The 12,962-nt window shown below is 44.4% G+C and overlaps 1 protein-coding gene across 1 annotated transcript in view; it reads right to left on the bottom strand.

Annotated features, from left to right (window-relative positions):
• The window catches only part of TNFSF11 (TNF superfamily member 11), a 33,415-nt gene that overhangs the window by 1,536 nt on the left and 18,917 nt on the right, over positions 1 to 12,962 (bottom strand). Inside the window, exons 3-4 of the mRNA XM_002712966.6 lie at positions 6,025 to 6,070; positions 5,848 to 5,946 (exon numbers count right to left, since the gene is read on the bottom strand). Coding sequence (XP_002713012.1) covers positions 5,848 to 5,946; positions 6,025 to 6,070 — 145 coding nt within the window. The remainder of the gene's footprint in view (positions 1 to 5,847; positions 5,947 to 6,024; positions 6,071 to 12,962) is intronic.

The raw sequence follows: 12,962 nt of genomic DNA, 5'->3' as shown, positions 1-12,962 counted from the left end.
GAGGAAAGGTAGGCGATTTAAAATCTACTCTTCGCTGCCTGGGTTCAAGTTCCAGATCTGTTTCTAACTCCAGCTTCCTGCCAATGTGTGCCCTGAGAGGCAGCAGAGGATGGCTCAAGTTCTTGATTCCCCATGTGGGAGACTCAAATTGAGTTCAGGGCTCCTGGGTTTGGGTTAGCCTAGCCCCGGCTGTCGCGCACATTTCGGGAATGAACCAGCAGATGGGAGTGTGCGCGTTCTCTCTCTCCTCTTTCAAATAAAATAAATAAGTAAAAATTTTAAATCCACTCTTTATGAGGACATCCTCATAACTCCATAAAGTTAGAGGCGAAACAAACTAACAGTCATTATTCTAATGGGAGCATAATGTCTTTGAATTTACTTTATAAAAGAAGAGAAATACATTCAGATGCATTTAGTAGTCTGTTAGGCACATTAGACATACAAAGATAAGTACTAATTTTTCCTGCCCTCCAGGAGTAAGTGTGTCATGTGTTCAGATCAGAAGGAAGGCAGGAGTAGTGATAAGCAAGGTGCATGAGATAGTTACAGGAATTCAAAGGAGGGAGTTTTCATCCATGCAGAGGGATCAAGAATTTTTGGGGGCTTCTAGTTATTAAGCCTCCACCTGTGGCACTGGCATCCCATGTGGGCACTGGTTGGAGTCCTGGCTGCTCCAAATCTGATCCAGCTCTCCCTGCTGATAGCCTGGGAAAGCAATGGAAGTTGGCCCAAGAGCTTGGGCCCCTGCACCCACGTGGGAGACAGGGTTGAAGCTTCTGGCTCCTGGTTTTGGACTGGCTCAGTTCCAGCTGTTGTGGCTGTTTGGGGAGTGAACCAGGTGAAAGACCTCTCTCTATCTGTAACTCTGTCTCTCAAATAAATAAATAAATCTTAAAAAAAAAGAAAAGATTTTTAAAAATGTCTTTGTGTAGTTGCTACACAAATGGACAAAGAGGAATAGGATTTAGTCACACCGGCAGCAGCAAAGGGGTCGTCCCAGGTTCAAGGAAATGAATTAGCAAAGCCAACTGAGTCAGGAAAACAAGAAACTAGTATAGAGGAAGAGAATTTGAACATTTCATCTTCTCAGCCTTCTCTCTTATCTCATGGACAGGACGTGTACAAGGAGATGAAAATCTGGGTCACAATAACTTTGGACAAAAGGTCAAACTCCTCAACTCTATTATTACCACGATCTATTTTCCTCACTTCCAATAGTCAAAGTGTCTCCCAGGCTTACGCAAGTAAAAAGCTATTCCCAGAAAAGCTAAAAAAAAAAATACTTGGTATTGCACTCTCTAAGTTAACAATTCCATGCAATCTATTGTTGTAAAACCTCATTTGATTGACTAGAATTCTCCTTTACCCCCTTCTGATGTTATCTGTATTCATGCTACTATTTCTGGAGCATTGAAAGTTTCTTGGGAAATTTCTAAAAAACAAACAGTGTGAATGTGTACATTTTTGCACCTAAGTAAACATCTTTTAATTCTGTTTTTCATGATTTATTTTCAAAGATTTATTTATTTATTATTTATTTGAAAGGCGGAGTAACAATGAGAGAGGGAGGGGGAGGGAGGAGAAAGAGAGAGAGAGACAGAGAGACAAAGATCTTCCATCTGCTAGGTCATTCCACAAAGGGTCCAGCCAGGGCTGGGTCAGGCTGAAGCCAGGAACAAGGAACTCCATCTTGGTCTCCCACATGGGTGCAAGAGCCCATGTACTTGGGTCATCTTCTGCTGCTTTCCCAGGCACATTAGCAGGAAGCTAGATTGGAAGCAGAGAATCTGAGACTTGAATCAGTGCCCTGATATGGGATTCCAGTAGTGCAGATTATGCCACCACTTGCACCAGTGGCGCCACAGAGAACTCTTTCAAGTCCCCTTGTGTTATAAGTCTTTAGTATATTTTATTGGGCTCTTAAAAACTGATAACACCTCAACTCAGTGAATCAAGCACTTTTATTTATGGGGAAACCAATTACTCAACTGGAAAAAGTATTAACTGATTGGGGGAAGTTGTGACAATGTGGACAGCCCAGAAGTGAACTTTTCCTTCAGAAGACTTGGCAAAGACTCAGGCTGAACAGAGGTTGTCATCTGTTTGGAGAGCTAAGTCTCAGACTGGAGTTGGAATTAGTTGTGCTGTCCCTGAGATGTTGAGGAAGAGAAATTTGTCCTCACAGGGCTTAAACTTAATGTGGATTCCAAGGATCCACAGAGCTGACAACACTCTGGTTGGGGTGGATCCTTAGACGATCCTTATAAAGTAAGACATCCACACTAACTGCCTTCCCAGACTGGCCCAGTTCCAGGAAACCTTGAACATCTCTAGAGAGTTGCAAGCTTTAGAATGTCCTATTATCTCTACAGGACCACCAGAAAGCCGGGGATATAGTCTGGAGGACTCAAACAAAACCAGGCTGTTCCAAGAGTCAACCACGTGATGGGGCAAGCGGATGACAAAAGTCATAGTGACCAATGCTCAGCCAGGCAAACCATCACAAGACAAGAATTGAATGTTCCAATTCCCACATCCAAGGACAGGATTTTTTCCTGACCTCCACAACAGAGCCATTCCAGGGGGATCACCACAAAAACGTCTTTCATTTTCTTTGGAGGTCTTATGTTAGGGCACCGTAGATTAAAGCATTCCAAATATAAACACCACCCTATAGTCCCAAGTGAGTCAACACGAGACGACAAGACTACTCAACACACCCTTGTGAACACAGGCTGGTGAAAAGCCACCTAATCCATCGACAAAGCTAACAAAATTCAAGATGTTTCCCACCTCCTGTATCGCACACTTCCCTCTTTTTTTTACCCTACTCCTTGTATGCAATCCTTTATTCAATCAATTATTGAGAGAGAGAACAGAGAGAAGCAGAATGACTAGGATGAAATTGACTCTCCCAGTGGGATGGGTCAGGTCATGGTAGAGTAAAATTTGGCTGGAGAGGCAAGGAAGGAATGTTAAATACAGAGGACAGAAGATGGGAATCTTGACTGAATACCATTGAGATCATTACACAAGTCAAGTCGAAGAAGGGTTCTTATTTCCCAGTAAATACCTCTCCATACTTATCAATTTATTTGCCCATACGTTCATTGACTCATTCTGTTGGCCAGTTATGCAATATCAGGTGGTACTTTCGGTAGGCATTCACTCTGCCCATAACTCAGAATTTTATCAAGTGGTGTACATTCACAGCTTCTTACCACAGTAGCAGAGAAAAAGGAAATTGGCATATAAAATACAACAGGCTCGTTTCTCCATGTTGCCTGGCATAGGGCTGACATCCAGACAAGCAATCGTCCAGTGAAACCGACAGAAATGTGTGGCATCAGGAGAGTTCAGGGACAGAGGACAGGTTGCATTTGGGTCAAATTTGCACAGGCTGAGCAAAGGGAGAGGAATGAGGGCCAGAGAAATGGTTTTGGGACAGAAGGGCCTGTGCAAGGCACACACAGACAGGAAGGAAAGCCAAACTGTGTGACTAATGAACTCATGCATAGACAATAGTGGGATAAAAGATGAGAAAAATGTACTGCAAGCAGGTTGGAGGGCCTCACAGGGCAGCCTGAGTTTCCAATGCTAATGAGGCAGGCTCATGACCTCTGAGTCTAGCCTCTGCAGGCCCACGCAGGAGTCCTGTCTGTTAGATGCTGGAAAGAGGCTCCTGCAGATATTTAGCCTGAGCATCCCTGTAAAGGAAGCCGCCCACGCTGACCCCACAAAATACCTCTCCATGCATCTTATCCAAGAAGATTTGAAAACACACAAGACAACAGCCCTGGAAGGTAGAGTCTGGTTTCTGTCGTTTAAGTAAGCCTAAGAACCACAAAATGAACATGGCCGACTTCCTCTATGGTAGCCAGCACTGGCCCACACAGCAAGCTTAACAGACTTAAGAGGTGGTTGGCCAAGCCAGAGCAACAGACTCCATTTTCTTAAACAGTAGCACTTGTTTCACTCCGTCATAAACTCAGTAACTGTCAGATAATAACTAGGAGTTCTGCCTTGTTTTGTTGACAATGATTTGATGCTAGGTGCCTGCAGAGAGCTTTATAGCTAAAACAGGCTTGCTGTTGCCAAACAGACTTTGGCACACAGTCTAATGCAATATTTATCACATGCCATTTACAGTGAGCTGAAAAGATAAATGTAGGACGCATTCATCACATACAACACAGCTGAAGCACCAGTATTAATTTGATTGCCTTAGCTCACATGCAAAAATGGCTTTCCACTCACTCTCTGGGTAAACGTTTAGCTCAATAGACTGGACACTGGGTTGTATTTTACAAATGCGGAAATCCAGAGCTCAGGGCCCGCAGCTACATTAATGCACCAGCCATTGCATCCTGTAGTCCCCTATGAATCCTTCACTTTGGGTTAGGGAAGGATCCAAAAAAGATAACCAAGCTCATTTTAATAACGTTCTCATTTGATTGAAAAGTAGTGCGGCTCTACCACAAGGCACACACAGACACAAAAAGAGAGAAGATTTGTTTACAACACAAGTCTCTGGGACAGTGTAGGTAATTTGGAAAATTCTCCCAAAGCCAAAGAGTCATTTTCTTACTTTCTTTGTCTTCAGTCAGGAAAAAATCTGTCTCTGGCCCAGGCGATGACGATAGCATCAACATCATTTAATAAAACTCAACCCCAGGAAAAGCACGCTTTAAATCCTCGTTAGAACAAAGCGGAATGTGTAGTTGTTTAATTCAATTCAGTTAACTCTAACAAGTCACACCAGGTGCTTGCCATAGGCCACCTTCCACCCAAAAGGTTAGCACTTTCCTCAGCTAAACCTCCACACTAGCCCGTGAGGCAGACACCTTCTCCATCCTCATTGTAGATGCAGTGACGCCGAGGCTCAGGAGTTTCCAAAGATTCATACAAGGTCATAGAGCCACTAAACAGTACAGTGAGGAGCAAATCCAGGCATTAGATTTTACAGCCCCGTTATTAGATAATACCTTAGTCTACTTCTTCCAGGAAAAGGACAACAGAAATACCTTTCGGTTTTTTCGTCTGACAAAGCCACCTAACCACAAGAACCTGCTGGCCTGCTTGTCTGAGAACACAGAGCGTAGAAAGAATGGACCTGGGAGTCATGCAGAGTGGAACCCAACTCCTAATCATGCAACCATATGACCTTGACCAAACAACACAGTGTATGAACCTGCTTCCCTGTCTGTACAACCTGAATGATATTCAATGAGAACGTTATTAAAATGAGCTTGGTTATCTTTTTTGGATCCTTCCCTAACCCAAAGTGAAGGATTCATAGGGGACTACAGGATGCAATGGCTGGTGCATTAATGTAGCTGCGGGCCCTGAGCTCTGGATTTCCGCATTTGTAAAATACAACCCAGTGTCCAGTCTATTGAGCTAAACGTTTACCCAGAGAACAATGACAAGTCCCTGGAGAAGAAGGAGGAAGTTGCATTTTCTGCAGAGTTACTGACTTTTGAAGATCACCTTGCCAAGCCCTCGCTGGAACTTTGTGCATTCATCCTCCTGAGAGGTCGGCAGTGTGGGTGCAGCAGCTTTGGCCTGAGTTAAGTATGGATGAGCCTAACAAGGGACTGTCCTTCTCAGTAAGCAGCCCTTGATTATAAATACCCACTCCGATGACCTGAAATGAATGCAGAGCTGAAGTCCATTCTGTTTCCAGGATGCGGATTCTCAACTGAAGACTTAACCATCTATCTTTCAGTTTGGAAGTCAGGGCTCTCAAAAGTGTAGTGACAGGATGATAATAGGTTGGAGTATTTAACAGACAGACAAATGACTCTTGAAATATGTTTCAGGCTGGATGCAGATGGAACTTACCTGATGGGATGTTGGTGGCATTAATAGTGAGATGTGCAAAAGGCTGAGTTTCAGGCTTGCCTTTCTTTGCCAGATCGAACCATGAACCTTCCATGACAGCTGGAGATGAGAAACCACATTAGCCCAAAGAGCAGCGACCCTGAGAGATTTCAAATACCCACACAAATTCACGCTTACCTTTCTCGGCTCTCAGGTGTTGTGATCCAACAATGTGTTGTAGTTCCTAAAATCAAAAGGAAAAAGAATCTTATTTATTCACTCATTCTTTCTGAAAATCAGTAAGAATTCTGGGCTGTTAGATATGTAATAAGTTAACTCTCACGTCCTTCAAAAGATGTGAGAAGTACATAGGCAGTTCTATTACTGGTTGTTCTAGGAGATATCAAGGGCTGTTCACCCCAAAGAATCGGATGTTTATGTGCTTAGAAAACAGTTCATACACTGTCAGACCAAATACTTTGGAGAATAAGAGAAAATAAAAAAATGTAAATTACAAAACATAGAATAATGGAACACAATTAAAAATGTGTCGCAGGTACACAAATGGAGATGAAATTAGCTAGGAAAATACCAATTACACGGAATATATGATGCCCCTAAATCTTTACGGAGACTCTTTTTATGTCTGTTTCACTGGTGGATTCCTGTTACAGCACTGAGGCTCAGCACCCAGGGAAGAGAAGGATGCCTCATTGCCAGCGGCTAATTTTTTTATTTTAAAATCACAGTGTATTTAAAGTACTATATGGAAGTCTCAGAGCTTTTAGAGTGCCAATAATTAACCTAATATATTGCTGCAAATAAAGGCTTAGAAGCAAAAGCCAGAAAAAGAACAAACATAAAGAGCACAGGTAATTGCATAGCTCAATTTGAGCCCTGGGAATGAAAGACCCAATAGGTATCCACGTGCCCACTTGAACCCAGACATTAGCTAACAGTGAATGTCACTTCTTGGGACACAGTAAGGTGGAGTGAATGAAAGCTCATGTTTCACCTTGGTTCAAAACCTGCATAAATGGAGGATATTAATAGCACCTCTATCACAGGGTGCTTACAAAGCATAAATGAAATAATGGATGTCGACACGTAGCTGAGTACCTGAAAAATTCAGATATGTAGATACTAGAAACACTCTGGAGACGCGCTAATTTCTCTGCTATTAGGATAACCATTCAGGCTTACCATTCCTCCCATGATGCTTAATAGACAGGCCATACAGCTTAAGTTCTTTTGAGTGTGTGGATAGGAGGGTTTTGAAATAGAGGTCAGATAGGTAGGAAGGGAGGGAGGGAGGGAGGGACAGTGGGAGGAAGCGAGGGAGAGATAGAAAGATTAGATTAGATTGGATTAGATACAGGCAATAACAAAACTTGAACTGTCATCCCCTGGAAGGGCTCTGGACATAAGATAACATTTATTCTTCTCTCTGTCTTTAGACCTCCCAAGAGAGATGAGACTCTATGGTATCTTTAATCAGCCTTGGAAAAGACAGCACAGCTGTCTTCCGTTACACGCCCTGAAGTCCTAAAGCCCCACTGTGGCTGACTTTCAGGAAGAGCCCCCAGCCCCAAAATTTCTGAAGCCGAAGATCTGGGTGGAGACCTGTGGGTCTGCATTTCTACCGGGTGAGCAGGTGCTCCTAGCCTGGCGCCTCTTCTGAGACTAACAATCCCTTCCAAAAGATTCAAAGACAGTCCAATCCAGGGCTCTCCTAGAAGTCTGAGATCCAGGTCAGAGAAACAGCAGACCCAAGACAAGGAAAATTTGTTCTCTCTCTCCTGGGAAAGAACATTTCTTGGCTGTTTCATTGTTAGCTTCTAGGTCAGAGCTGCTACAGACCCACTGTGTTACAAGATAATTCAATAAAGAGAACTCTCAAAGCACTTTCAACATCTACTTTAAAAATCAAGGCTTCATGACCCAGCATGAATGACAGAGAGACCCATTCATATTGCAGCTCTCCTGTAATGTCTGCTGTCTGTCCCACAATCACAAGGCATCTTCCATCTCTGAAACTCTGCCGGAAAGCTGTCATGTAAAACAGGGAGCCCGGGGTGTGTTCGCAATCTCAGGTTTCAATGTGTTCCTGACATCTGGTCTCCGTCCCAACTTTCTGAACTCACACCATTGTTATTTCTATCCAACCATAAGCACACAACTACAGTTTGAGGGTGTCTTTGGGCTTAGGGACCGTAAGTAAACTTCTGAGGGGAGGATATGATGTATCTTAGTAGGGAAGCTGACTAACCTGAAGGGAAATTTTGGGGTTGCACTGACCCCAAATTCAGTCAGTCTAACTCAATTAGTCTGATAGTGACTTGGTATATTTTTTAAATGCCCCTAGGTGATTCTAACATATAGCAGGTGCTAGGAAACAATATGAATCATTGAGGGTTCTCATGATTCATTGTTTGGTGACACCTCTATTTAGCAAGGATTTATTACACTCTCACACTTCATATGTACAGTTGATCCTTGGTATGCACAGGGGGATTGATTTTAGGTTATCTCTTTCCTCACCTGACCCCACAGATGCCAAGACCTGTGGATGCTTTAAAGTTCCTTACATAAAAATAGTGAAAAATTTGAGTACAACCTAAGCACATTCACCTGCACACTTTATAGTATCCAATGCAATGTAAATGCTGTGTAAATAATTATTATCTTGTTTAGGGAACACTCACAAGAAAAAGATCTCTACAAGTTCAGCACAGAGGCATTGCTTTAAATGAATGTTTTTGATCCACCACTGGTTGAATCCAAGGGCATGGAGGGCCAGTTGTATGAAGCGTTTGTTGAAAATTAAATAGCCTCATACAGTCAAAGTCAACCAAGTATTTTTCTGGTATTGTCACATTTGAGTCTTATTACAGTCGAAGGTTGGATAACTATTGCTCACTCCATTTTTTTCCAACTGACAGGCGGAAGTAGAGACTAAGGACTCACTCTACAAAGCCAGGACTTGAACCTCAACTGGCCAGAGAGATCTGTACACTCCCTTTTACAAGGTCTCCCATCACAGATGCTCCTGGGAGCCTGGAGGAAAAAATGCATGGCCTCGGCCGGCGCCGCGGCTCACTAGGCTAATCCTCTACCTGTGGCGCCGGCACACCGGGTTCTAGTCCCGGTCGGGGCACCGGATTCTGTCCCAGTTGCCTCTCTTCCATGGCAGCTCTCTGCTATGGCCCAGGAAGGCAGTGGAGGATGGCCCAGGTCCTTGGGCCCTGTACCCCATGGGAGACCAGGAGAAGCACCTGGCTCCTGCCATCGGATCAGCGTGGTGCGCCACCCGCAGCACACCGGCTGTGGTGGCCACTGGAGGGTGAACCAACAGCAAAGGAAGACCTTTCTCTCTGTCTCTCTCTCACTGTCCACTCTGCCTGTCAAAAAAAAAAAAAAAAAAAATGCATGGCCTCTCCATTAACCCCTAGAGCCTGGCTGGGGGGAGACTCTGAAAAGGAGGCACACCTTGAGTGGGAGGGCACGTGGGGGATCTGATAAAAAAGCCTACACACAGGAAACGAGAGCTCAGAATTCCTGGGACCCTCTCGGGGGGTGGGGAAGACTTGGGTCTGACTCCTCCTAACCCAGGCCTGCATATCCCCTGGCTGCTTCATGTCACCAGCCACAACTCTTCCAAGTCACTCCACAGAGCAGAGGCCCCGTGCTCTGCCCTTCTCTCCTCCAAGATCACACTCAGCCCTGGGCATCCCGAGTAGGGCATCCTGATGGCCTCTAATCCTTTTCATTTTCAGGATTCTAAGAAGGCCCTCTGAAGCAGTGCCCAACCTTCACCCCGACCAACAATTCCATTTATTTTCTAAGCTTCACATCTATATTGATTTTCTTTCACTGGAGTCCTCTACATCTGTCAGATTAATTAGAGCAATTTACAATGTAGAGTCCACCCCCTCCCCAAGTCTTATCATTCAGTCATTGCTTTTGGTTTCTTTGAATTCAGAAAGTTCTGACAATCTAATTTTGGGGAAACACTACAAAGAGTGTTCCATTTCCTTTCTTCTAAACGAATTACTCAGATGAAAGGGATGTTTTAAAGAGTTCTGTGCGCGTGTTTTTATCTTATTTTAAGTTAGCTATAATTAATAAAAAAAACCAGTTAGCTAATTTTTTGGCTAGACAGACAATGCACTCATATGTTCCCTACACTCTCAGAATACCTACAGATTTTCACGGGTAGTTTTGACACAGCTCCCAGCCAGCAGCTTAGAGCAGAAGCCTGAACCAATTTCCTGGCTGAGAAAGCTGGGGACTGCCACAGAATGATCCTGGAGAGAACCCCACGTCTCGCTCGCTGCCCAGGAAAATCAGAGTTCCTCCTTCCCGGAATACAGCATGTGTCTCATCTGTTACATGCAGAGGGCAAACGAATTATCTCCTGGTTCCAGAAACTGCCTATGCAAATTAGAATTACCTCCAAAAAGTTACTGAGACAATTCACATGAATGAATGTATTTATTTATGGTCGCACTGTCGCAAGCAGGCTTTTCGGCAAATACATACGTTTTTAGATACGCATAATTTGGGCCTACTTCATGACAGCTTCATCTGTTCCTTCAAAGAGGACAAAAAGGGGAAGCTGAACTGCAGCAGCCTACCCAAGAAATCCTGCCAATTCAAGGGTAAAAGAAACCCTCTGACATACTGCCCCCTAGTGGACACTGTCTGGAATTGAAGTGCCTGGGACATCATCTCAGCCAGCTTTCCAGATTGAAATTCTGTCTAAAAATAGATTAAGTTTTTGCAACATTTAAAAACTCTTATCATTGCGGCATTTGCTATTTAAACTGCATTAGCTTCTAATCTTTGCTGTCAGAGTTCATTTGTACATAGAGGAAAACAATAGCGCTTTTTTTTTATCTCAATTTTTATTTCACTCTCAGAAAAGTGATGGGATTTCACAATTCCTCCTCCAGGAAGCTAAACATACAAAAGAATGAAGTGCTTGTGTCACTGTGGTCTCCAGGACTGCCTCTCTTCAACTCTGCCTGAACTCAACATCCAAGAATCACAGTTCCCAGGAGTGTGCAGGGGAAACCTTGTGTCCAGCCTGCTGGGACCCAGCTGAAGATGTTTTGGGATCTTTTGCCAAACATAAGGAGGGTGAGATCCCAGAGTTGGCTTGATCTTGATAAATCATGGCTCCCCAGGGGAGACTGTACTGTTTAAGAATAAGTACAAACACTTCTGAGGACTTTGATTCCTTCCAGTAGTTATGGGAATTTTGCTCCAGGTAATTTAAACATTGAGAGCTAATTTGCAAACTCAGCTGAATTAATTGCCCCAAAAAGCCATGGAGAACATTCCGAGATGCGGGAGTAAATGTTGTTCAGTGGGTCTTAAGTGTGTTTGACTAAAGTGTTTTTTTTCACCTTACAAAATAATATCAATATATTTTAAGCTTCAACTGGGGCGGGGAGAAGGGGAGGGGAAACAATCCCAGCTGCAAAGATTCCCTAAGAAGTTCATGTTGCTGGAGCCTAGGCTCATCAGACTGAAAATCCCACCTGTGTGTTGTAACATGACACACGCGATACTTGCGCTACCTGTCAATCAGAGCGCAGAAGAAGCAATTTGTACAGCCAGATGCTTCTCAAACCACTGGCACCAGCTCGTAGCTGGGGTCTCAGGTGGCTGCTTCCCTCTGCAATGCCAGCAACAGCTGCAGGGACATCTGGCTGGCTGCACAAGGATTTAACACCCCACTTGCCAGATATAATACAGGGTTCATACACTTGTTAACATATGTAACGCTTTCATTTTAACATCTTAATGATACCCTTCTTGTAATTCTTCTCCAACCCAGTTACAAGAATAGTGCATTCATCAGCCAAGTCAGCACATGAATGCCACACATGAGTTGTTTCTGAAAATGAATAGCCCGGTTCCTATTAATGCAGAGAAGTCCTGCAAGACTCCCACCTTGGAAAGAGCTCCGAAATCCATCCCCTCCTCTCCAACCCCCACATCGCAGCCTTCCTTCCAAGCTGCCAACTCTTCCCAGCCTTCCACCTCTCTTCCCCTGCCCGCTACAAACCCATCAGCCATTGCTGCTCAGGTGAGCATCCTCAGGTTGACATAGACGCATGTGCCTTCTCTTCTTAAAATGCACTGGGCTCTGCTGGCCAAATGTACCATCCTGATCAGTACATTGAAGGCCCTGCATTGACCATGTGCTGGTGTGATAGAAAAGAAAGATATAAGACATCTTTGCCTCACATTCCTGGCACAAAATTCCTAAGAACTTGTAATTTCCTGAATGAGAGGACAGACAGAAGTATCTTTTGTAATTTATAATCAGCCCCTTGCAACCACACCTGAGTCTGTGCAGATGGAGTGACTCTGGGAGGCAGGAGGGAGGGGCTGGTTGCCAGAGAAACCAACCATGTGAGTAGAGGGTTGGAATTCTAGCCCCTTCCCCACCTTCTGAGGAGGAAAGACTGGGATTGACCTCAATCTCCAGTGGCCAATGATTTAGACAACTATGTCCGTGTAGAGATGCCCCCCAAAAGCACCAGGCAATGGTGCTCTGAGCTGGAACACATAAGGCGCCGGGAGGGTGGCAGGCGCAGGGAATTTCTGCAAATGCCTGTGCCTTCCTCTCTGTGTCTCTTCCCTGTGCTGTTCCTGAGCTGTGTGCTTTATCATAAATGGTTTTAGTAAGGAAAGCACTTTCCTGGGTTCTGGTGGCCATTTAAGCAATTTAAGGGGCAAGCATTGTGACGTAGCAAGTAAAGCTGCCGCCTGCAATGCTGGCATCCCATATGGGCACTGGTTCATGTCCCAACTGCTCCACTTCCAACCCAGCTCCCTAATAACGTGCCTGGGAAAGCAGCAGAGGATGGCCCAAGTACTTGGGCCCTGGCACCCACATGGGAGACCTGGAAGAAGCTCCTGGCTTCTGCCTTGGACCTGGCCCAATCCTGGCTGTTGCGGCCATCTGGGGAGTGAACCAGCAAATGGAAGACTCTGCTTTTCAAATAAAGAAATAAATCTTTTATATTAAAAAAAAGCAATTTAAAGCAATTAGTGGTACCTAAGTAAGGTACTGTGGACTCCTGGTTGTCAGAGCACAGGCAACAAGCTGGGGTGCTCAG

This window comes from Oryctolagus cuniculus, chromosome 9, assembly GCF_051225735.1.
Source record: "Oryctolagus cuniculus isolate XC-2025 breed Fujian yellow rabbit chromosome 9, ASM5122573v1, whole genome shotgun sequence".
NCBI lineage: Eukaryota > Metazoa > Chordata > Mammalia > Lagomorpha > Leporidae > Oryctolagus > Oryctolagus cuniculus.
This window is presented reverse-complemented; position numbering and strand designations above follow the sequence as displayed.